Source organism: Oreochromis aureus, linkage group 7, assembly GCF_013358895.1.
Source record: "Oreochromis aureus strain Israel breed Guangdong linkage group 7, ZZ_aureus, whole genome shotgun sequence".
NCBI lineage: Eukaryota > Metazoa > Chordata > Actinopteri > Cichliformes > Cichlidae > Oreochromis > Oreochromis aureus.
The window spans coordinates 32,060,693-32,085,285 of NC_052948.1; the positions used below are offsets into that span (position 1 = coordinate 32,060,693).

The following is a 24,593-nucleotide window of genomic DNA, read 5'->3' on the forward strand; positions in this document are numbered from 1 at the left end:
TGGCTGTTCCAGTCTGCATGCCAAAGTATCCTTGGGCAAGATATTGAACCCGAAGCATCCATGGGAGTGTGAATGCTAGATAGAAAGCACTTAAGCAAAAGTGCTGGTGTGAATGGGGTATGTTGTATGAAGAGATTTGAGCACTTAAGTATAAAAGAACTATATAAGAAGTCCATTCGGTCCATGTTGGTTTTAAACCTCGCTGGGACATTTGTTCCGTCTTACTCTTACACTGTTGTGTTTAATTTTTTAACTGTTGTAACAAAGAAGTTTACAGACTTTGGGAAAAAATATAGATGATCTTATTTTGTTTTGTATTTTAAGCCGTATGGTATGTTTTTAATGTGTTTTAAGAAGGAAATCTCCCAACTTTTGAGGGATAAATAAAGTAAGCCTATATTCTGGCTTTTTGTCAGTTTACTGTTCAGCGTGTAAACGATTTGATCCACCAGGAAGTTTAATCCAGTTTAAATCCAGTAATCTGGCTCCAGTGTGAATAGAAAAGGATTCAGATTCAGTTGCGGAGGATTGGATTATTGCTCATCAACACACACACACACACACACACACACACACACACACACAGAGGAAACACTCAGCTTTTTATCCCAGTGTCCTTCTTTAATTCACACCTTTTTTTAAACTCGCCTTTCAGAGTTTCTGTTTCCTCTCTTATCTTCCCTTTCCTCTTCTACCTCTCCTGTCCCTCCCTCTCTCCCCCCTCCCTCTGTCTCTCTCCTTTCTCCTCGCTCAGTGAGTCGCAGTAAATCCTATTGTGATGCTAAACTGATTTTTGGACGAGACAGAGAGAGCGAGAGAGAGAGAGGGAGAGGGAGAGTAGGTTTGGATTTGTGTTTGAGCAGATCTGATTCGGGCTGCCTCTCGTTCATGTGGAAGTTTGATGGCCTTCTCCTCTCCGTAAACTTTTAGGACTCCCTTCAGACTCCTACGGAGAAGTTTCGGGGTGTTTTTTAGGAGTTTCTCCGGCGGAGGATCCGCCGCTCTGCGCGCTCCAGGAATGCACTTTGCAGGAAACGCAACTCGGTGCACGGACACCTCCTGCTCTCTTCGCTCTTAACGAGGAGTTATAAATGAATGACGGCAATGCGCTCGTGAAGGAGAGCTCGTTTTCTTCATACCGGTCCCCCCTCCCCTCCACCTCCTCTTTATCCTCCTCAGGCTGAGGACACAGGAGCCGGGAGTGTGCGCTCCCCCTGGCCAGGCATGGAGAGAGGTGGCCGGGCGGGGCTCCAGCAGGCGGCGGGCGGTGGAGGAGAAGGAGGCGGCTGGGTGTTGGTGGAGGCCCGGCTGCAGGGAGGAGCGCCGTGGGGCTTCACCCTGCAGGGTGGCCTGGAGCACGGAGAGTCGCTCATCATCTCCAAGGTAGGAGACAGGAAGTGTGAGGCCTGCTGTGTTTGTGACCTGTGCTGCACATGACGGGAAGCCGGAAACAGGGAAAGAGTGAATCATTATCCCAATCATATCGATTGATCTTGCATGAATCATTATTTCATTATTTCACTAGTTACAGTTTATAAATATAAGTTATTAAAGTTGTTGTAATTGTTGCGAACACCTGATCAACACAGAGATTGCAGTTCAAAGGGGCAGTCCAGCCTTTTAGTAGCACTTGCCTCTAATTTAATGTGCTGCATGAAACAGAAGGACAATATCTAAGCAGGTGAGGCCGAGATCTTCTGATTTTTACATCCTAGAACGGGGCAAGCTTTAAAAGACACCACAGAGGTTTGGAAGATGAAGCCAATGTGGAAGAGCTTTAATTCTGCAGTTTGTTTTTCTAATGACCAACAGGGGGCGACAACTCTGGTTTGAAGTCGGTCTGTATAGAAGTCTGTGGGTAATTGAGCCTAATTCTCGAATGATTTATGATCTGAATACACACTTTACTGATGAGTTTATGGTTTCATTTGCTCGTTTTAAGTCTTATTAAATAGATTATGATGTTCATTTGATAAATTATGGTCCCATTAGAGGCAGAAAGGAGGATGAGGCAGGACAAAATAAACACATACATCTGTAGCTCATAAAAGGGTGTGATCCACGTCTCACTCATTGTGTCTGGTTTCAAAACACCAAGAAGGCCATGTGGGCAGTTTTTGTCATGGACTGAGAATGATTATGTTTGTAGAGACACATGTACATGTGTTTTGCTTTTATAAAATAAACAAACAAATAAAACTATATATTCAGGAGCAATAATCAGCTGCCTCTTCAGTAGCTTCCTCATCCCTTGGATGGGCTTTTAACTCTGCTGCAAAACAATAACCGCTGCCTGCTCCCAGCTGCAGTCCGTGAGGTGGAGTTAAAGTCTGTCCGACCCCCAGAACCGAGACTAGAAAATGCAAAGTGACATCATCAGCTGCTAGAGCAGAAACCTGACCAGCGAGAGTGTATGAAACATGAGATGAGAAGGATTGCAAAATAAACTTGTGCAACCTGTGTTGGGGAAAACCTGAGTAAAAAACAGAAAAGGAAAGACAACACTTGGCTTGAGGCTTCAAAATCAAGACTTTACTGGTGACTACATCCATTTTTTCACATGTAGTCTTTGCTTTCAAGCTTCACTGTCTTTGAGGCTTTTTGCCTTTAACAAATTCTAAATAAATAAATCACTCGATGCGCCAATAATCAGTACCCCCTATAACTATGTCAGTAATGAAAGTGTTACTCTTTACCAGCTGCTTCACTGCCCAGAGTCATCCCAGACGGCAGAGAAATATGGGTCCAAGTTGGGCTACTTTTGGCACTCATGGCTTAGTTATGGCCCTGGTTAGTGTAGTGTGAGCCAGACATCACAACATACTTGACCTCTAGCTCATATAAGATGGACCTCTGGGTAAGCTGAGTCAGCCTGAGTCAACATGATCAAATATGGCCCAATGAAAGCTGTAGATGTGAGCCACACTTTGGCCAAAGATTCAGTGATATCTGTGATGGGCTTTCTAATTCTTCTTCTTTTTAAAGCCAAGAAAAAAGCCCAAAACCTTTGATATCATCATTAGTAGATGACCACTAATGATGCCCCTTCCGTCCTTACAGCCATCCTGGCCTCATTTTATTAAAATGCAAATCGCCAGGCTGGTACGTGTGTGTGCGCATGTGAGTGTGTGTGTGCGCATGTGTGTGTGTGTGTGTATGTCTTTGTGTGAAGGTTATTCTGGGATGGAGGCCAAACACTGTAAAATAGGACAAGAATTTGAATAATGTGTTTTCCTGGTTGCTTTTGAATACAATCATGCTTTTATTTTGTGCTGTACTTCGGCTGGCGTTAGCACAGTTCTCCATGTTTGACCCCAACACCAGCATGATGTCGTGCTTCAGTTTTTTGCGTCTCTCTTTATGTCCCGTCTCTTTTTCTGTTTGTGTGTCTCACTCATTTCTTCTTTTTGCCGCCAACCAACCGTAAAAGAGACCTGGCACACTTTGCTTGTTTTGTATCAACGCCGTGCTGAACTGGGGTCAGAGGTCACAGCGATGGCTCAAGGCAAGTTAAACCTTCAGATTAAAACTTAATGAGTTTTAATCTGAAGGTCTCATGACCTGTGTGTGTGCCAGAGTTACACCATCAGTGTAAAGGTGAACAGTTCAACACAAAGTCTTTGCCGGGACTGAAATGTTTACTCAACCTGAAAAAGATCCAGGGCTTTATTCAGTTTTGCATTGTGCAACTTTTTAAAATGCTTTTTATTGACAATTTATTATTATGAGTTAATTTAAAACTGTGTTTCTTATAAAAGACTCAAGACATTTTAAGTGCGCTTTGAGGATCAAAGCTAGCTTTGTTTGAGCTAAAGGTAGCTAACAAGCTACCTAGCTTACACAAAATACTGTTTTTAGAGAATAAGTCGGGCAGTTCAACCAAACTCAAGACTAACCAGGAAAATTATCTTGCCATTAAGGCCACAAACTAACGATTGAGAGCCTGGATAATTTGATAAGATGGCTAACTGCACCTTGGTTGCAGTGTCAAGCTAATGGTCAGAGTTTTCTGTGTCATGAAAGTGGCTCTTTTTTTTTTTTTACCTGGCTAATTCACCATGGTAACATGCTGAACACATAACCTGGTCAAAAGCGGGTTATGTTCAGAGTTTTGGTTTGAGATCATTTGAAGGTGCCATGTTTTCACTGATTCTTTTATTTACAGCCTGTTTTAATGATTGCAGGTCGGGTGTGTTTTATATGTCCCAGTTTTTAAGCCGTATAACTTTTAAAAACCACCCAGTGAATCACAGGAATGTGCATGTATTAATCTGGTGATGCAAAGATGTATAAGTGTTTTTACCGTTAATCTGCTGATACGCCTCCTTTACACTCACAGTGTTTTCACCAGTCTCTCAGCTGTTGAACAAAACAGCCTAGATGACACGATATTGAGATTTTCCAGAACAGCAAAGACCAGTAGATCCATTTAGACCCAGCTCATGGCTGAAGATTTATAGATTATAGATATAATCTATAATCTATAGGGTTATGTCGGTTGTGGCCAAGCAAAATACACTTAATACACACCAGTTAATGGTGTGTATTAAGTGTCACACTAGTCCACTGGTTCTTTTAAACAGGTTCAGTATCTGTTTGGTTTTGAAGCATGAGAACATAACCTCGAATATGTCATAATGACAGCCATTAGATTTATTTCAGAACCACAGTGTTAAAAACTGGAAATGTGAACAAAGAGGTGAGAAGTCCTTGATGAATAGATGCTGCAGTATTTCATTGTGGTAAATGTAGGATCCAGTGTTTTAGAGTTAAAGCATCAGGATATCCTCATAATTCTTTTTAAATATGTCTCTTGGGAGTACACCAGCTTCATGCAATTACAGTACTAAGTGAACTGGCTTACCCGTTTATATTACACATCTATATCCTTTAATCCTGGAACTAGAAGTCAGGATATTATATCTTCAGGATGTTTTATTTGTGCTCTTTTTTTTTGTTAAACACTGGATATAATCACCTCTAAATATCCCTCAGATTAATAAATAGAGTTGCATGTAACTTATGAACATGCCTAATCCTTAGCCTCTAATGAGAGGTCAAAAGTATGGAAACTTAAGGTTTTCACAAGCTAGAAAGGCAGTGAACCTGAGTCCAGCTCTAAAGAAGTTTAGAGAGAGAGTGCTTTTCCTTGGCCGAGGCCCCCCATTGCTCACAGAGGATATTTTCCCAAATCACACAGTCTTTATTGATTAGAGGAGGTATGTTGTTTCAGTCACGGTATGAGCGGGCTGAGCCACTCTGTTTAGATATCTCGGTCTGCAGGATAATGAATTTCAGCTGGAATACCACAGTCACTGACACACACACACACACACACACACACACACACACACACACACACACACACACTCGTGGAGTTACTGAGTGATTCTGTGGGCCTTATTTGGGTATATTTATTCCTGAAAAAGGCAAACAGTGCAGGCATGTGCATCGTTCTGCAGAGCTCGGGAATGCTTTAACACAGTTTTCCTTCACAGCTCTGAGAGGATGTTTCTTTTCCCTCACATCAGTAACGCTCATTAGATACTACTCATTTGTGTTAATCAGCGCTAGTGTAGATAAACACCTGCGACCGTGCACTAATGTTTATCTCCTCAGAGTCGGTGATTAAAGTCGCTCAGCGCAGATGGTACATGTTCATCAGAGCTTTGTGTTTTCCTGATGCTGCAGCTGTAGCATGTGGGTGAAGACGCATCTTTTTTTTGTTGAGAAGTAACACGTGTTGTAATTCAGAAGAGCTTCAGACACTCCCTGCAAGACATTTTTGGCAGTGGTTTTAAAACTTGAAGAGTCCCTGCTGGGTGGGGTTTATTGTTTCAGAACAGAGCGAGACACCTTTGTCGATCACAGGAAAATATGTGCAAACAAACACAGTCATTCTCGTGTGTTTTTTACCCATCGTGGTTAATCTGACCTTTCCAAGTGCAAAGCTTAGCAGCCTCAATAGGACCAAACTGATGAGATATGTCTTCCAAAACGACTCTGCTGAGTTTAGGCTCTGAAAAATGTCTGCTGCTGCTCACTTCATGCCTGATATCCAAATAGTAAATGCTATAAAGTAGCTTATGGTGTTGTGACATCTCTAATACTTACTTATTACAATCTAAAACAGGAATCAACAGGACAATAAGGCATGTTATCTTATCAATAATGCATCTTTCCCATCTGGGAACTCACTAGTTACACCGCTGGTTTTAGCCTCGGGAGCAAGTGGACCGGTGCCTGTTTCCTGTTCTGTGTATCACCTAAAGTTTAGAAATGCAGCTAATAAAAATCTAAATGGTCTTCAGATGACAAGCAGGGGTTTTGAGATTACATTTAGGCAAACCCAGTCCTCTTTCTGATCTCCACATGCACTGTGTATCTATAGGATAACGAAGGGAAACTTCCAGAAGCTTTCAGTACCAGAACGCTCGTCCTCTGTAACAGTGCACTACTGCTAATAAATCAGTGCACTTTGAGCAGATGACGCTTGTCCAGAAATATTTTGATGAGCAGCTCAGGATTTGATTGAGTTTATCTCACGCTGAACAAGATGATGTGACCTTTAAGAGGAAACACACACACACACACACGCGCGCACACACCCGCACACACACACTGATAAACAGGCAGTCGTGTGCTGTGATACTGATACACACACAGTGACAGGCTGCTAAGAGTCATCACTGTCAGCAATGATAAAGTAGCAGGGTCACACTGATAGCTACAGTTTGTGTGTGTGTTAGAGAAGGAGCGTGTGGGAGTGATCAGAGACATTCGAGTCACATTTGGGTTTGCTCTGATTTTGATTTGTGCTGTAATTAAAGTGAAGGTTTACTTCAGCTATGACAAAATGAAAAATGTATTGTATGCAGCTGGTAAAACGCCAAGTTCTTCCCCTGCTTACTGCTACCCCTGTCAGGCTTTCCAAACACGTATGCAGTTTCCAGTATGCAGCACTCAGACTGAGAGCACTGAAACACTGATGCTTCATTCAGAGACTCAACCAAACTTCACTTACAAAAAGAACCTCAACAACAGCGTTTCCTGTTAACACTCATCTAATCTGTTTTTGTGTCATTAGTGCTGATTCTTTTCTAAATATAAATGCTTTATTATTTTGAACTAGTTTAGGATAATTTTAGAATATTTCCTTTTTAAGAAAAAAAAAGCAAAACAAATGAAATAGGAATAAAAACTGATTAGAAATGACAAAACTGTGATAACTCTGACGTCTAGAGGAAGGAAACCTACGAAGAATTGAGAGACACACAGGATGTAAGGATCACAAACACCCAAGACCTCTCCATAACACACACACACACACACACACACACACACACACACACACACACACACACAGGAGAGCGAGTCCTACCAGAACAATAGACGGCCTGATAGCAGCTGCCAGAGGAAGTGTAGCCCAACATGTTTCATCAGTTTGTATGTTCAGCCTAACTCAGCACAGACACCAGTCGAAGTTCAAGGTCACTAAGATCTTACAAACCTCTTAAACCTTGGCCCCTTTCGGCTCTCAGACCTTTCATTTGGAGGTCAGTACCAGGAGCAGCCTTGCGTAAAGAGGTGCTGCCCCACAAACTCGGGTGCTAGGAACTCACACTTTGCAGCCACACGTTTGGACTGCATCAGCTGATGTTGTGTGTTTGTTTGTGCAGGTCGAGGAGGGCGGTAAGGCGGACAGTTTGGAGCAGCCTCTGCGGGTGGGTGATGAGATTGTCATCATCAACGACATTGAGCTGACCGGTTACCGTCAGGAGGCCGTCGCTCTGATAAAAGGATCGTACAAGACTCTGCAGCTCACCGTCCGCAGGTACGCACGCCAGTTGTTGAAGCTCAAACCAACAAAACTGAGGCAAACGGACCACAAACATCTGATTCTGAGACCGACTCAGAGCTTTCTGCAAGCATGCAGGGTGGATATTTCTCTTTCTAGCAACAGCCTGAAACCTGATAATCCCAGCAGGCGGAGGTTGAGTGTGTTTGGAGTGTAGCTTTACTTGCTGTAAATGTTGGTTTTATTCCAGCACTTGGTTTCAGCTGTGAGTTTTCAGTGTAGTAGTTTATTAAATTAAAGAAAATCTGGAATGAGTGACCAACAGTGTAGTACAAGGTTGGAGTGAGCGCAATCTGTTGCCCACGTCTAGACTTTTACCCTAAATAATTAATTATTATCTATGATAATAACAGCTCAGACAAGCACAGACTGGCTGGGGATTTGACTCAGTTGACTGTGTGTTATTAGAGGCTGTCACCATGTCAGCGATTAATAGAATTCACTTTAATGATATTATTGGATGTCTGGTATAGATGTTTTGGGAGTGACAGCTGAGCCCAGCGTGCCCAGCACATAGTTTGATTTGGGGATAGGATTTTAGCTCAAAGTGGAGCCTTTGTTCCAGGAGCCGTCATTCATATCGTGCTGATTATTTATTATGTTGTATTACACTTACAATTAGGTTCATAAGTTATTGGCCAAGGACACATTTAGTCATTTTTGCTTCTATACACCACCAGACTGCAAACTTCAGGAAGCTTAATTACAACATTCTTATACTCAAACCAAAATGAGGATGAAAGACTCACCTAACTACCAAACCAAGGGCCAAACAAAAGGGCAAAATAGCGTGTGAGCGCACGCCTTAAATAGCGCTCATAGGTGTGGTTATTTTTATGGGCGATTTATAAAAGTTGCCCCATTTTCTAAACACGAGGGTCTGCAAGCTCATTCATATCAAGCACAAAAAATAAGACATGCTTGTTTTCTTTGGCGTTAAATATTGACATAATTAGCAGTAAACTGCATGTTATAATTATGTTGACCGCTAAGTGTTATTCTGTTTATTCTATTTGTTCTTATTTGGGAAACAAATGTCATTCTTTCATGTTTTTAACATGCCGAATGACAATAACTTGATTCAACCACATTTAAATATGGTTGGGGTATTTTGCACCTTCAGAAATATGCAACAGAGTCAGTTGCAAAAAGTTCCCTTCTCTCACAGGCAATCCTGTCACTGGGCTCTCTTTTTAAATACCTGACAGTACTTTTTTTATGCCTGAACCCAGTTTGGGCTGGTGCAAATCTGACCTCAACCTGAGGCTCAACATACTCCTGTTGTTGTGATACCTGTATGACCATAAAGTAGGGAAAATGTGTAGAAATTTGTTTTTGGATTACTTCTAGAGCTCCAGATTTTTAGATCATAAAGCTGTGACATAAACATTTAATGAAAAGGAGAAGCAGTGTACTGAGCAGATGTGGAAAAACAGACATCTTGTTGAAATTGCAGTTTGTTTTCTTAAGGAGTCTTGTTTCAAACATGTATCAGAGTGACGCATTTTGAGCTATGATAATACTGGAGTGGTTAAACTAGCCTGCTTCTGGGTCCTGTAGGTGAAGCTTCTACATTCTCCTGAAGGCAACAAGCACTTCTTCACATCCGGTTAAAGGTTCATCAGACCAGGATCACATGCTGATTAGACCCATTTATGACCTCTGATATCCCCATGTGCCAACTTCAGCACTCGTTGTGTGATCAGCGCTGATGTTCAGACTTTGTCCAGCGTTTAAAAGTCGGCTTCGAGGTTAGGCCATATGAAAACATGAGACTGCTAAGACGCAAACAACAATCAACCATTTAATCGTAAAATAAAGAGCAGGAGACCTCAGCAGAGGGTGTGTCGTGCCACCCAGCATCTCTCCCAGTGTTGAGGTTGATGCACTGCCAGGTACAAAGCCAGGTATGTGTTTGGGTTTGGGGTGTGACTGTGAGCGAGGCCACTGTGGCTACTGCAACTTCTGTTTACTGGAAGACGCGTGAGACGCCAAACACAATGCAGGACTTTAGACTTTAAACACACACACACACACACTCTGTGGGACAGGTGTAAAGACACACACACAACACTGTGGAAAGGCGTGGCGACAAGGGAAGGCTGTGTGTGTGTTTTGGTCTGATTTGCTTCCTGTTTGGATCTGAAACTGTGAAAGTTGGACACTGCACGGGTTCAACATTTCATTTCTAGTCCTCAAATATGCTTATTCGATTCTGTTCTGCTCTATTCTATTGTGATGGGACGGTACGGAGGCAAACTAGAAGGTTTGAACTAGAGATGGACCGATCCGATATTACGTATCGGTATCGGTCCGATACTGACCTAAATTACTGGATCGGATATCGGCGAAAAATAAAAAAATATAATCCGATCCATTAAATATCAAAAAAGCATCTCACGAAACTTGCAACACGGCGTAACTCGGCTCATAACCGTAGCACGTTGCAGCAGTATGCGTCATGTGATAGAGCGGCTGTGTGTATTTGTAGCCTCACTACCAAACCAGCATTTCATCTCTGAGGAAGTTATCCCAGAGAGACGTAAAGCAAGTGTGTAAGTTCATCTCTGAATGTTTGTAAAGCGTTCCCATGTTAAGCTTAACAACCGATATATAGAGCGACTGCCTCTCTCTCTCCCTCCCTCTCCTGCCGCTACTTCAATCGTGAAACTGATCAATGATCAGCTGATCAGCTTTTCTGCCGTGAGTCCGTCTCTCTTCTTTGTTTTTGGCCCACTTCGCGCCAGAAAGAGGAAACCAGCGGCTGAACAACAGCAGCACGTTTAAGCTTGATAAGCTGTTGTTAGAATGTATTTAATATTACTTTCTACACCAGGATCCTTTTCTACGTAGCTGACGGCTGGTAACTGTGCAGGGGCGGATCTAGCAAAGTTTAGCCAGGGGGGCCGATAGGGCATTAACAGGGAAAAGGGAGCACAAAGACATACTTTTCTTTCTTATTCTCATTTAAAATATCTAGCTTTTAATAAATAATTATCTGAATCTTACACCCAAAGTTTTAATCTGATGTAAAATGTATAGAAGTCCATTACTGTATATAGTAACTGTTAAGTCTAATATACCCTAGTAAGCTATAGTACTTTTTCCTTTGGGAAGGTACCATCTGTGAATTCTGCAATTCTGTTGAAGAAAGATGTTGAATCTATTTAATTATTCTTGAAAAATAATTTGTTTCTGTGCATTTTTTTTCACCCTGCATCAAATTAAAGTTGATTATGTCGATTAAGCATCATGAGGTGGAGGGTGGGGGGTGGTTCCCTTTTTTTTTTTTTTTTTTTTTTTTTTTGCTGGGAGTTTGCAACCCTATTAGTTAGTTTGCTTAATATTTCTGCTAAGTACTCTTTAAAATACCAGAATAGGGAGGATGGAGTAGGTTTAAGTTAGGTTTTAAGTTAGGTAAGGTTTATTAGATTGATCAGTGTTGCTGAACTATGAAATATTTTGGGTGCAGTGTATTTTTTACATACAGGTATAACAGAATAGCTTTAGTGTTGTTGTTTATTTAAACTTGATTATGAACTTATACAAAATGCAGCAAGATATTAAAAAAACAGTTTTATTGATTAAAAAACACACAATATCGGATTCATATCGGTATCGGCAGATATCCAAATTTATGATATCGGTATCGGTATCGGACATAAAAAAGTGGTATCGTGCCATCTCTAGTTTGAACATTGGACCCTGGTGTGCATGTTGATGTGCAGTCGACGTTTTTTTTAGTTGCTTTTTAGTGTCATGAATGGGCCCGGGGTAAATAGCAGTTTGTAAAGCAGTCACAAAAAAGCAATTCATTTAATATCACAGACACAGTTTGTCACGTTTTTTCACGAGCACAGCTCTGAAAGTGCTCTGCTTTGGCACGAAGCATATTCATGTTTGCAGCTTGTATTTTGTCCAGAGAAAGCAAGAAAATGTAAAACAAGTTTCGACTGTTCTACTTTTACCCAAACTGATCTGTTCCAAACCAAACCAAAGTCATTTTTATGAATCAAAGGACTTCAGTCACTTCGAGCAACTACAGGCAACCCTTCCCACACCGGGAATGCTAAATGGGCAGGCCCAAAAAGGCTTTTCTTAACTTCGATGAAACAGGAGCTACCAATGAGACTGGTGATTGACACATGACGGGGTAGTAAATACATTAGAGGGTTATCTAGGCAGCTGCAGCAACCAATCTTTAAAACAATGCACGGCGAGCCCTGTGTGGGCGCTTCTTAAGAGCCAGACTTGGGTCTCTGATGTGACCCCCTCCACCATCAATCCCTTCAACCTTTTTATGTGGACACAAATCAGTACAACTGAACTCAACCAGATGAAAACTCTCATCCAGAGATGCAAAAAATAAATGAAAAGTCATGCCCAGAAACACAAATCAAAGATAGATAAAAGGCTGTGACTGTGCGTTTACGTCGGATGGACCCACCTGAGCCTCGGCCGTCCTTGCTATAGACCTGAGAAGTGTTAAAGTTCAGTGGTTCTGCAGGTGTCAGGATTTTCAGTCTAATAATGTTTGAAAAGTCTGAAGGAGCTGTATCATTTTAGAACTTTTCTGTCTTATGGGAGTCTTTATTTTGAAGCCTCAACATTAGCACCACAAAATGGTGGTTATCAACTAACTGCTGGGAAGTTTAGTTAGCAAGCTGGCAAAAACAGACACATAGCTGCTAACAGTGTTATACGATACAAAGCTATAGTATTTTTTTGTATAATTGCATTAAAACACAGTCCAAAGATCCAGTTCAGTTACTTGAATTACTGTGATGCCAACCAGTTTTGAAGCCTCAACACCAGCCTTCTGGCTGCTACCAGGTCACGTTTCTGGAACCATTAGTGCCCATATTTAGAAACAAGGGTTTGAATGATAATCCCACAAAAAAAAAGTCCCTTAAACTTTACTGAAAAACCTACTAAAGTGATTTTAATCAGAGCAGGTGAAGCCTTCCTTGAGTCAGCCTCAAGTGCACATTAGAGGAACTGCAGATTTTGGACACGTTTTTTTGGGGGGTGTTGGTACTTTTCACCTTTACCTTTTGCCATGACTTCTGTAGGTTTCTTTCTTTGTGTTACTTCCCGTAATGTTGATCCAAGGAAAGAAAAGTTTGAATGTGTATTCTTTCTCAGCCTAACACTAGGATTAGGGTTTGTCTTGTTTTGTGAGAAGCATTCATCACCTCGTCCTGCAGCTCCTCCATCGTCTCCAGCTGCAAAGCAACAGCCTCTCGGTAGGGTAATAAAGATTTATTGAGCTGAACTGATGGTTATTACCGCAGAAGACCAAAGTCTCTGTTTGTGTGTATGTGTGTCCTTTATCCGGAAGGCATTATAAAACTATGTGTGTGACTTTAGCGGGTATTAGCTGCTTTTATTGTTGGTATTGTGTGTGTGTGTCCTCCATCCTTGGTGTCAGTCAGACAAAAGGCGCATGATGTCGACACCAAACGCACCTGTCAGACCACACCTTCTTTGTCTCTCCTTCTGACTTTTTCTCCTCCATACCTGACTGTGCTCTATCTGATTGGTGCCTTCAGGTGAGCCCTGATTGGCTTGGAGACACGAAAGCAAAGAGAGACACACACAAACACACACTCACAGAGGGACAGACATTCAGAGGGAATCATGCCATTAGTGTACTCACAACAAGCTGAAAACAAAGCAGAAGGATTTCAGAGGAGCTGCCCGTCAGAGCTGCAAGTGTATGTAAGTGTGTTTTCTATAAGTAGTGGGAACAAATGAAGCAGACTTTAAGTTAAATTTGTATTTAAGTAAAGATGTCTGATGTCATTTCAAACTTTATAGTTTCAAGGTGACTATTGTGATATAAAGTCAGCATATTAGGGTTTAATTTAAATCCATGTAGTTTAACTCCTTAGTTATAGCGTCATGTTCTCCAAGGTTTGGGGAACATGGTTAGACAACACTTAATTGTTTTTCAGTCTGAAAGGCTTCAGTAGGTAACGCCCATTCCAGATTATTGAGCTTGGCACCTTGAAAAGCCTTTAAATGCCTGGAGGGTGTTTGTTTTCAGTGGAATGTTTTTTTTGCTCTGGGAGATTTCTCAGATTAAAGGTAATTTCTTGTACATTCTTGTGTTTAAAAATAGTTTAAAACCTGCTGATACTAACTAAAGCCATCGAAAGCTATCTATGCAAAATATGTTTATGTTGTATCGAAGAGATAACCCCTGAAGTCAAAGCAGGGCTGTACTGCACATTAGTGCAATACCGATTTGAACCACAAGATGGTGCAGTGAGTCAAATGGGTGGGGCTAAAAAGAGATCATGAATGTTAAACAGCAGCAAACATCCATAGACATCTTGACACACCTGCTAGTAAAATGCTGCCCCCGGTGGTGAAAGTTGTAGTTAAATTAGAAGAGACTGATTACAAGGGATACCTTTAAGTACGTGGAATCCAGATGTGGGTAATACGGGCAAGTCAAGAATCGTGAGTAGAGATGTTTGAGAAAAATCTTTTTGTCATGATGTGAAGTGTCTGTTTGGTTATTTCCTATTTTACTTTGTACCCACTGGTTCTTCCCTTGGTAGTTTTCTTGGGACAGCCTCCCCTGTGTTGTATTTGTCAGTTCCTGTTTTATTCTGAAGTCTTGATTTTGTCTTCTGTTTTGTTGCCATTGTTCTGTTTTTTTGTCCATTTTTGTTCACACCTAGGCCTTCGTGAGGCCTAGAGACTGGTTGGCAACCACTGATCAATAGGGAAAACTATTTGGCAATAGTTAGCAAGTGGTTGCCAGAGGTAATTGCTATGAAATCGGTTGCTGAGGCCTCAGTTATGCAGGCTTTGAGACCAGTTGGTGACCTCCGGAAGAATTTCCTGACTGCTTGGTGACATATAAGGTGCTGCAATTGCTTTGGCTGCTAGCAAGTTGCCACAGTTGACACTAGTAGCATTTAGGACTTGTCTCCAAATATTCACCAAGTTTCTTTTTGCTTTATCGTTTTGTTTTGTTTTTTGTCTTGGTTCATGCAGATAGTGACATTCAATTATGTGAACATTTAGTTGCATACATGCAACAGTTTATTCAACAGTTTTTCTTCTTGTAAATTTCCACAAGCAGTAGGTGAGAGATAATGTCAGAAGGAATCTAGTGGTAGTTTTGCAGAAGATCCACAGTCTTTCCAAAACCTTAACCTCTATGTCTAAAAACTTACAGATTATTGTTAAGGTCATTGGTTGCTGACTCAGAACTCTGGATTGGCTTAAATTCCGCATATAGAAGTATAACCTGCAGGGATATAAGTCAAAGTCATCGGTTTTTAAGCATTTTTCTGTCACATTTTACTGGTGATTACATATTTTGAGGGGTTGACTCTCTCCTTATTCATCAAAATATTCATTTTGGTGTCAGAATCACTGTCTAGAGTGGCAGGAATTGCTTCTAAATGGGATCACTTGCGCATATGCTGATGTTATTAACTGAATCTTTGGCCATGCCTAAAATGAACACCCATCAATGCAACAGTATAGATATACATGAAAGAAAAAAGGGCTAATCTTAACAGGTCTGTTTGAATGTACCAGTGAAATGGTGCATTGTGGTGGCTGGGCTGTTTTTATTAAGATTTGTTTTCTACAGTTTCGTTTACACGTGAGGGTCCTCCTCTATGTTGGGCCCCTGGATGCAAACTGATGTAGATCAGACTGAATGCGAGCCGGCTCCAGCCGTACGATACTGCCACATGTAGCGCTTCTCAGAGGGAGGTACTTCAATTATTTCTCAGCAAACAACAGATGGGTCTAGTGACATCACAGAGTCTTGTCATCACCACGGGGTTGCTGGGAAACAAACTGCACCAATGTGGTGAGCGGGTGAATATGTTGGTGTTTGTCGAGACATAGTACCAGCATGTACCTCTAGTAGACACTATTTAAAAAATGGACATTTGGCTGAATACGTGATAATTTGTCTGTTAATTAAGTTGATTTTCTTAACGTCCCCCTAATTCCAGTCTTTATGCTGAGCTCGCTTGACTCCTATTCTGTATTTGACACATAGACACTGTAAAAATTCTTAGCCTTGTGTCATTTTTGGACTCCTTTATAGTTTTGTGTAGAAAAGAAGCTGGTTTAGCTTCACAGGAAGTTTAATGTCTCCACACATTAAACCCAGAGGAGTTTGTTCTGCTCTTGGGTTGAGTTTGGATTGGACAAGCAACTTTGGGTTGTGGGTTGTGAAGGTTGTGACACTGTCCACCCAAAGGTTTTTTCTTAATGAACTTCCTTATTGTGTGTGTGTGTGTGTGTGTGTGTGTGTGTGTGTGTGTGTGTGTGTGTGTGTGTGTGTGTGTGTTTGCGTGCGTGCTTGCGTATGTGCATGCGTGTGTGTGTGTGTATCCACAGTGGACCATGTGTGTAGCGAGTGTGTAGATCTTGTTTTTTTCTTCTTTTAATTGATACCTGACACTTGCTTTCCTCATGAGTAAGGTAATATTACCGGGGCTTACCCCTGCTGTGTGTGTGTTACCTGTATTACCTTTACTACTACTCCCCTTGCGTCTTGCAGCTGCTGTAACCTGCGTTTTGTCTTCTAATCTCCAGTAAGCAGCGGCATGCACTTAAGCAGTGTTACATTACACATGAGGAAAAGCTTTTATTTCCCCTTAGGCAAAAAAACTAAACAAAAAAACAGAGTGCATACAGGAGGCGCTTGCTGGGTGAAGTGCATGCATCATGTTTAGGGTTTTTTCAGAGAGGGAAAAAAAATCTTTAGTCACTGTTTAGTTGCATTCCTGCTCGATGCCACAATGTCAAGGCCACTGCAGGTGTGTCTTTTTTCTATGGCTGCTTTTTCTAAAATAATCTTTACTCTGTGGAAAAATCAGGATAATGCCAAATCTGTGCTTCTCCAACAGGATTAATAATCTACAGCCTGGTAGCAGCTCTGTGATGATTTTTTTTTTCTTGGCATAAAGTTGAGCATTTTTTCCATTGTTGTCTGCCAGAAAACATCAGAGAAACACAGACTTAATGGATTGGAGTATTTTTAAAGGAACTGATTACATAGCTGATATTTTAAATTACAGTAAAAGCTAAATATAACAAACTGCAATGTCCTCAAAGTGTCTTTTATAAAATAACTACATATATACAATATATATATATCTATATGCACACACATATGAAGTTGTTCTTTGCATTGGCCAGAGGAAGAATCGTGATCACTAATGATTTTTCCTTTAGCTGAGGTGTTGATGATGAAGCCTTCCTTAGCATTAACATGCATGGTTACTCTTGTTAGGCAGCTGGGTACTATTGGACAACGACCCAGCAGCACTGTGTCTGTCCTGAGCCGCCTTTACTGTCCGTCCTGTTGCTTTAATGTCTGCGACGTGTTTGTGACTCCAGGTACTCCGTGGTCATCTCCTTTGTTATTTATCCTTGTGGATTCCAGGTCAGAGCCTGTATTGTAATGTTGGTTGTTGGCTTTCTCGTGGTATAACTGAGCTGCCCCATCTCCTTCTCAAGAGCTGCTGCCACAACTTAATGCTGCTTATTATTTCTGGTCTTACAAATACTGCCTGGGCCTTGCTGATTCAGCATCTGTCCCACCTGCTTGTCTCTCATGCTGCCAGTCTACATGAAGGGCTTTAGTTTAGTGTATTTTAACCCAAACCACATTCTTTTGGTTCAGAGCCTTAGATCGTCAGGTCTGTCTTTCTGAGGTTTAGACTTCACGGCTGATTTACATCTGCGGTAAGTCTTTGTAGAGCCTGCGATGTGACCCTTGTAAGTGGTCAACACTGTTACCAGCGTTCATGCTAGTTCATGGTGTTAATTACCTTGTGGCTGTGTCATAGTGTTTTGTATACATTGGCAGCCACGACAGAAACAATAAAAACCTGGAACTTTTTCCCCTCCTGGGTCCCCGCTTTTTGTTGTGGCCTTTTGCTTTATGCTTTTCTTCTTTTGTCCCTTAAGCTTTTCCACTTCTTTGTACATTTCTTCACATCCAATAGTTTCTGCAGTTTCCTATGGGCTCAAATTGTGGTCATAAATATTCTGTACTCGTAAATCAAATGCGTAGTTGTGAACTGAGTTTTGTAACCTTGTAAACCAGAATATCTGAAAATTTTATGTTTATGCATCTATAGATGAAAGTTTGTGTGTCTGTAAAAAATATTTACACAAGTTAAATTTTTGGGGGGTTAAGGTCTGGTTACAGATACAAAGCGAAAAACTCTGTAAAACTCTGTGCTCAAGTTCCCTCGCTTGTGTGTGAGTTTCAACTTGCAAGAACGAATTTGACCAGATTTTTCTTCCTTTCAGCTGATTGGTCAATGTCATGTCAATCACAAGTGTAACAATCCAATCAGAGAACAGATGTGTTTGGCTGTCGGAGTGGCGTTTTACTGAGCTTCAGGACCTGGAAGGGTGAATGTCCTTTCATGTGCCAGTGTTTTCCTTCATCACCACGAAGGAAAACAGTCTGCGTGTCCGAGTTCGGTGATTTTCTTTGTCACAGGTTTACGTGCTTATACAGGGACCTCCAGAGCCTTTTCAACGGATCTGTGGACATCAGGGGGAAAGCAGTGTTGTGGAAATGACACACTCTTCACTAGTCAGGATAGTTACAAAGCTCTCTTCATTATGAATGAGTGATACATGTTTTTATTGAACATTTGAACAAAATATAACACAAACTCTTGTAGAGGATATAAAGCCAGAGATATACGTCTTTTGAAACGACAAGGAGCAGTCACATCTAGTACATGTAGGGCTGCCGCAAAATAACGACAGAGCTCTGTGGCCAGTGCAAGAAATTTTTCATCCTTCGCTCTTAGTTAGCGGTGAGCGCAGCGCATGCCGTGTTCGTTGTGAAAGGGCCTTTATGCTGTGCAGCAGAATCCATTTGGTGCTCGATTCTCAGTCCTGATACTATCAGAGCTGCTTCAGTGTTATCAGTGACAGCGCCGGTGTGTATGAGTGTGTATTTTCTCTGTGGGTTTGTTCTGTCAGTGTCCTCCTTGTGCATACGTTGTAGTTGGTCGGTCCTTTGTTGAGCAGGTTTGGCCGCAGTCTCCTCCTGTTGTTCTCTGTAATATTTGCATGTGCTTTGTTTCGTGCTGATTGAGTCACTTACACTGAATTCAAAACCGATGGAGAAAAACAAAATCCTGCTGCTCTGGGAGGGACATAAACCAGAACACGAGATAATAAAATCTGCAACAGCCTTTTGCTTGTTGTGTTTTTAATAGCGTTTATTTGTCCTGCACGTCTTTATTGTCACCTCACATGGAGAGATGAAAGGGCTGTTTTTTCTGAGAGCAGAGAAAGTCTATGTAGGGAGGAGATCGGGGTGGATTGATGGTTCCTGACTTACTTTTTTTTTCTTACAGTGACAACAGAGCTTCCCTGAATTTAACAAACAGTGATGATTTTCTAAATCAACACTTTTGTTTGATTTTAAATAATTTTGTCCGTAGTAGTTCTAGCATATATTATATTATTTTTCACTGAAATGATAACAGCAGATGAGTGTTTAAAGGGCATTTAGGGTGTTCCTGCATCCAGGTTTTTATAACGTGAAATATTGTAATAATATTCTACATTTTTAACACATTTTTAAGTTTAAGTTAAAAAAAAATCCAGCTCATATGCCTCCCAGTGATTTGGTCCACTGCCTGTCTCTCCGCAACTCCTCAACACCTCATTTAAAAAGCTCCGCCCATGTTCCCACTCATAGATCATACCATTCTTTCTGTGGTACAGACCTGCTGGAGTTTGCATGTCCTCTCTTTTCTTTTCCTGCATGTGCTTTTCCGGCTTCCTCCCACAGTCCAGACACATCAGGTTAGCTGTTATCTTATTCTATAATGTCCAGCTCAAAAGGTTAAACTGTATAAAATAATAGATAAATGAGACAGGGGTTAAAATCTGAGAGCAATAGATAAATCACGGTCCATTTTGATTATTCCAGTTCATTTTGAGCAAATTTTGAGTAAATTTTCAGAACACTGCCCAGTTAAAACCGGGTCGCCTATCCAGTCTTTAAGTCTGATGTCATTAGCCGTTTCCAGGTCCAAACACTGCTTCAGGTCCCAAAGTCAAACGAACCCTGCAGCATCACTGAGAGTTACAAACTGTCTAAATTCTTTCATCTTTAATAAAATGATCACTGTGGCTGCTCTACCAGGTGTAACAATTACGTTTAACATCCAGGCATCCATGAAAACAGAATGTATTAAATTTAACGGAGTTAGAAGTTAGCTCGCTAGTTTCCAGCTAAACATGCTCTGACTGAGAGATTTCTGAAAAATTAAAACGTACAGCTCTGCTATCACTTCCGACATAAATGAAGACAGAAAACTAAACAGAAGTGACGTTTGTAGGGTTACTGACATTGGACTAGCTGGTATATAATGATGTGCTACATAATCGCTAGCGACACAGCTATGTATAGCATAACATAAACACAGTGAAGCTGGAGGATGAACACTAACTTTTTTCCACTCGATAAAAGTTAACGTGAAGGTTCCCGATGGTTAGGGACAAATGCAATCGCATGGCAGGATGCTGTAAATGGACCAAACTTCAGTCAGGAGAACAACTGAGATACTCCATCCACAATACAAAGTTAGTCATTAATTTACTGCTGCATGGGCTGGGCTGTTGTTACATCGTAAGGTTTTAAAAACTGAGCTTTAAAATGAATAGAGGTAATAAAAACCGAGAGAGGCCAACAGAGATCACTGCCTTTTTTTTAGGGACTTGTTCAAATTAAATAGAACAAAATACAAAGCATTAAACGTGTTAAAAACATAACAGCCTTAATAAAGGCAGAGTAGTTTGGACCTGGAAGCAGGGTTCATACGTCATCGCTTAAAGACCAGATTATTGCAGTCATGTTTATTTCTGAGGTGAAGTTGGACATTTTAACGTGGGATTCTATGGGATTGGTTCATAATTGGAGGCAGCCTCAAGTGGCTATTAGAGGAACTGCAGTCCTTTAATATAACGTGTACATTCACCCAGAAAATTGGCACCTGAACCAGCAGCCTCACTGCTGAGTCATCATCCAGCTCAGTCACTCTCAGTGTAAGAGCAAAGCTCCGATATTAAAGATTAAAACTTGTAAATATTCAGATTTAGGTTTTTAGGTGCTCTGACCTCTGGGTAAACTGACTGATGATAAACTGTTTTTCTTTCAGGTTTCTTGATCACTGCAGTTACAAAGTAAATAAAACCAGATGGACTGAATTTGAAAACATTCGATCATAGTTGCGTAGCCGTCTGTAGGTGTCCCCTCCGCCTCTTTCCTCCCAGTCCCTCTCTCTCTTTGTCTTCATCCATTCATCTCCGCTGACTCTCTGTCTTTGTGCTCTTTTGTTGTCAGTTGACGTAATCGAGCTGAATGAATGTTTGAGTTTCTCTGCTCAAAAAAAGACGAGGAGGAAGTCATTACAGGGATGAACCGCCTCAATAGTTTCCCAGGCAACCCCCTGCATGTGTGTATGTGTGTGTGGTGACGGGGGGGGGGGCAGATTTGTGTGCACAATGACTTTGTGGGGACCCATATGGACACTTTTAACACCACAAAAAAATCACTGTGAGTTCACACAAAACCCAGTTTGGTTCTGTTACAATATTTTTTAAAAGGTCTCCAAAGACATTTGTTGACTCTTTGAAGGAAATCCCAACTATTTCAAGTTACAGCCCTTATTATGATATGAATGCGCAATCTTTTCACTGTTTTATAAAATCAGAATCTTTTAACACATATTTTGATCTAGAAAGAGTGTCATTAGGTCAATAGCATGAATTCTGGGGCTATTATTATTTCTATTGGCCTGGAGTTTGCAAAGTATGAATAACATGGCACAATGAGCCTTGTTTTGTTAAACAGGAAACAAGGAACATTATTAAAGAGGTAAGTATTATTTCTCAGTTACAGTGAATAGATAGGAGAAAATAAACTGTAGAAAACTAAACAGCAGAAAGAAGAAGAAGGGAAATAACAATTTAACATAAACCAGTGGCACACTCCAGTGCCTGATCAACCCTGGCAGGGCCTCCTTGGATGAGGGTGTCTAGTGATAATGGCCGAAACACCCGATGAATCCAAGGTCCACTACTGACGATGTGTCCCAAATCTTAATATGATAACCTGGATCGGATCTCTAATCCCCCCAAAAATGGCAGATTAGCTTGGGTAAAAGACCGAAAGTTGAGGCACACAACGACGTGTGCCGCTGGGAAAGTTTCTGGGCTGCCTTTCCTCATAACAGCCACCCCTCAAGATTCTCGCCATTTAAAGCAATGCATTGTCAGGGACTACAACATCTAGTCCTTTTACTGAATTCTATTTGATTTAAAGTACTGATGTTCCTTTTAACTTAGCTATAAATGTCAAAACATTAAAATGTCAAATAAAAATTTACCCAGCAAGTAAAATTTCTATTTCAAATGCATAAAACCCCCTCCACTGAGTATTTTTACTCAATAAATCAGTGACTTTAGTTCATGTAATGGAGTAAATGTAACCTCTCACATCTCACCCTTCTCCACACATGCATGCAACCATATCATGTGACAAAATTCCACACGCAGGTCACGTGACACTAAACTGTCTCCATGGCAGCTTGGTAAAACATTTCTGCTGAGGAAGGTTTCAAAATAAAAGCTTCAGAAACAGATACATTGGACATACGGCAAGTTTAACTTAGTAATTATTTACTTATTTAAAATTTTCTTGTGTATCTCTGTGCGCTTTAACACCACTGTTTGTAACCCAGAAACAGCAGAGATCCTTACCTGATCTTCACCTGCTGGATGGGTCATTTTTACCTCTAATTATTGAAGTGTGACATAAAACCAGTTTGTGGGCTGATTGTTTCCTCTCCTGTGGATGATTTCAAATATTTTTCCTCCACTTGAGCCATATTCAGACAGATTTGGTACTTTTTTGAGAAATGTTATCAGACCATCTCCAATTTCAAATAAAACTACTGTTTATGATGTTTTTTATTGATTTTTTCATGTTCAGTTGTGACTCACACTGCTATTGAACTTGCTGAACTCAGGTGAGGTCAGTGCCAAAACGCTGTGTGTGTGTGCGTGTGTGTGTGTGTGTGTGTGTGTGTGTGTGTGTGTGTGTGTGTGTGTGATGAGATGGAAAGTGGAATGTGACAACGCGGTCCCTCCTGTTCTGGTGATTTCTGGGTGTTTGTGGCTGCCTTGCATTCCTCCGACCAGCCCAACAGGTTTTATTTTAATGGGCCTTTATCTATGCGCCTGTGTGTGTGTGTGTGTGTGTGTGTTTGTTTGTGTTTGAGTGTGTGTGTTATTCAGTGTGTGTGTGTGTTTGAGTGTGTAGGTGTTTTTGAGTGTGTGTGTGTGTGTGTGTTGCTGATAATGCAGTGGTGGAATGTCCTCAGTTCATAGTATAACCCTGAGTGTGTTGTGTTTTGTGCTCTCTCTCTGTTTTTAAAGGTGTTGTAGATATAAATGGCTCTGCTGGGTGGAGGGACGACAGAGAACTGCCTTTGATTTGATTTTGCAACAGTTTCCAATCATAACACACTGCTCAGAATAAGGCGGAGGCCACAGATTTTTCCCTCCTCATCTTTTCTGTTTTTTCACTAGTTTTCCATTTAGCTAGGGTGGTGTCACTAATGGTAGTGTGACCCTGGACCCTACAGAGGTTACACAGGTAGTCCAACTCCCACAGGATGGTACCTCAATGTGTGCCATTGCTCGAAGGTTTGCCGTGTCTCCCAGCACAGTCTCAAGAGTCTGGAGGAAATTCCAGGAGACAGGCAGTTAACCTAGGAGAGCTGGACAGGGCCGTAGAAGGCCCTGAATCCTTCAGTAGGACCGGTATCATGATGAGCACTGCCAAAGCTACAAAATGACCTCCAGCAGGCCACTGGTGTGAATGTTTCTGACCAAATAGACTTCACCAAACAGGCTACCCTCCGGATGGTAGCTGGAGGGTATCCAACATTCTCTAGGGACCACTGTGCTCACTACCTGGCACTGTGGAGTTTGACTGACATATGCCATAGAATACCAGAATTTGATGGTTTCAACAGCTGTGCCTATAACCTTTTGTTTATTTAAGAACATAATTTTCAAAGCATGCGAGAGTAATTGTTTTACTTCAACTAGTGTAGAAACCCTTAGCAAATGTGCAACCCATGTTATTTTACATGTTATGTATGTATGTATATATATATATATATATATATATATATATATATATATATATATATATATATATATATATATATATATATTTTTTTTTTTTTTTTTTTTTAATATCCCCAGTAATAGGGCTGTTCGATATAACGATATATATCGGATGACGATATAAAAACGTCTATCGTTTCATTTTACGCTATCGTTTGTTTCGTGGTGTCGCAAAATAAACTGTTTACGGCAATATTTTTTCATTATTTTGATGGTCACTGTAGTGGCTATATTAATTTCCTAAAGTTCTCTCTTTCTCTTATATTTAATATAACCACACTATAGACGGACAAGCGCTTGTTTTTATGCGTTGTCGTTAGCAACAACGACGGTAAAACCACCGCATGTCCGCTTGTTTATTTTCCACATAAACCTTTCACAATAAAGCTCAAGATCCTGTTAAGACTTTTCAAAATAAACTGAATCACGTGAAAGACGCAGAGTATTTACGGATGAGAAGCAAAAAAGAGCCGTCAGGTGCTAAAAAATAAACCTTAGACTCAAA

At 41.0% G+C, this 24,593-nt stretch overlaps 1 protein-coding gene across 2 annotated transcripts in view; it reads left to right on the plus strand.

Annotated features, from left to right (window-relative positions):
• Positions 1-793: 793 nt before the first annotated feature.
• The window catches only part of shroom3 (shroom family member 3), a 67,510-nt gene continuing 43,710 nt past the window's right edge, over positions 794-24,593 (plus strand). For both annotated transcript variants that reach the window (XM_031728491.2, XM_039615697.1), the window contains exons 1-2: positions 794-1,383; positions 7,680-7,834. In XM_031728491.2, coding sequence (XP_031584351.2) covers positions 1,225-1,383; positions 7,680-7,834 — 314 coding nt within the window. In that variant the 5' untranslated portion in view covers positions 794-1,224. The remainder of the gene's footprint in view (positions 1,384-7,679; positions 7,835-24,593) is intronic.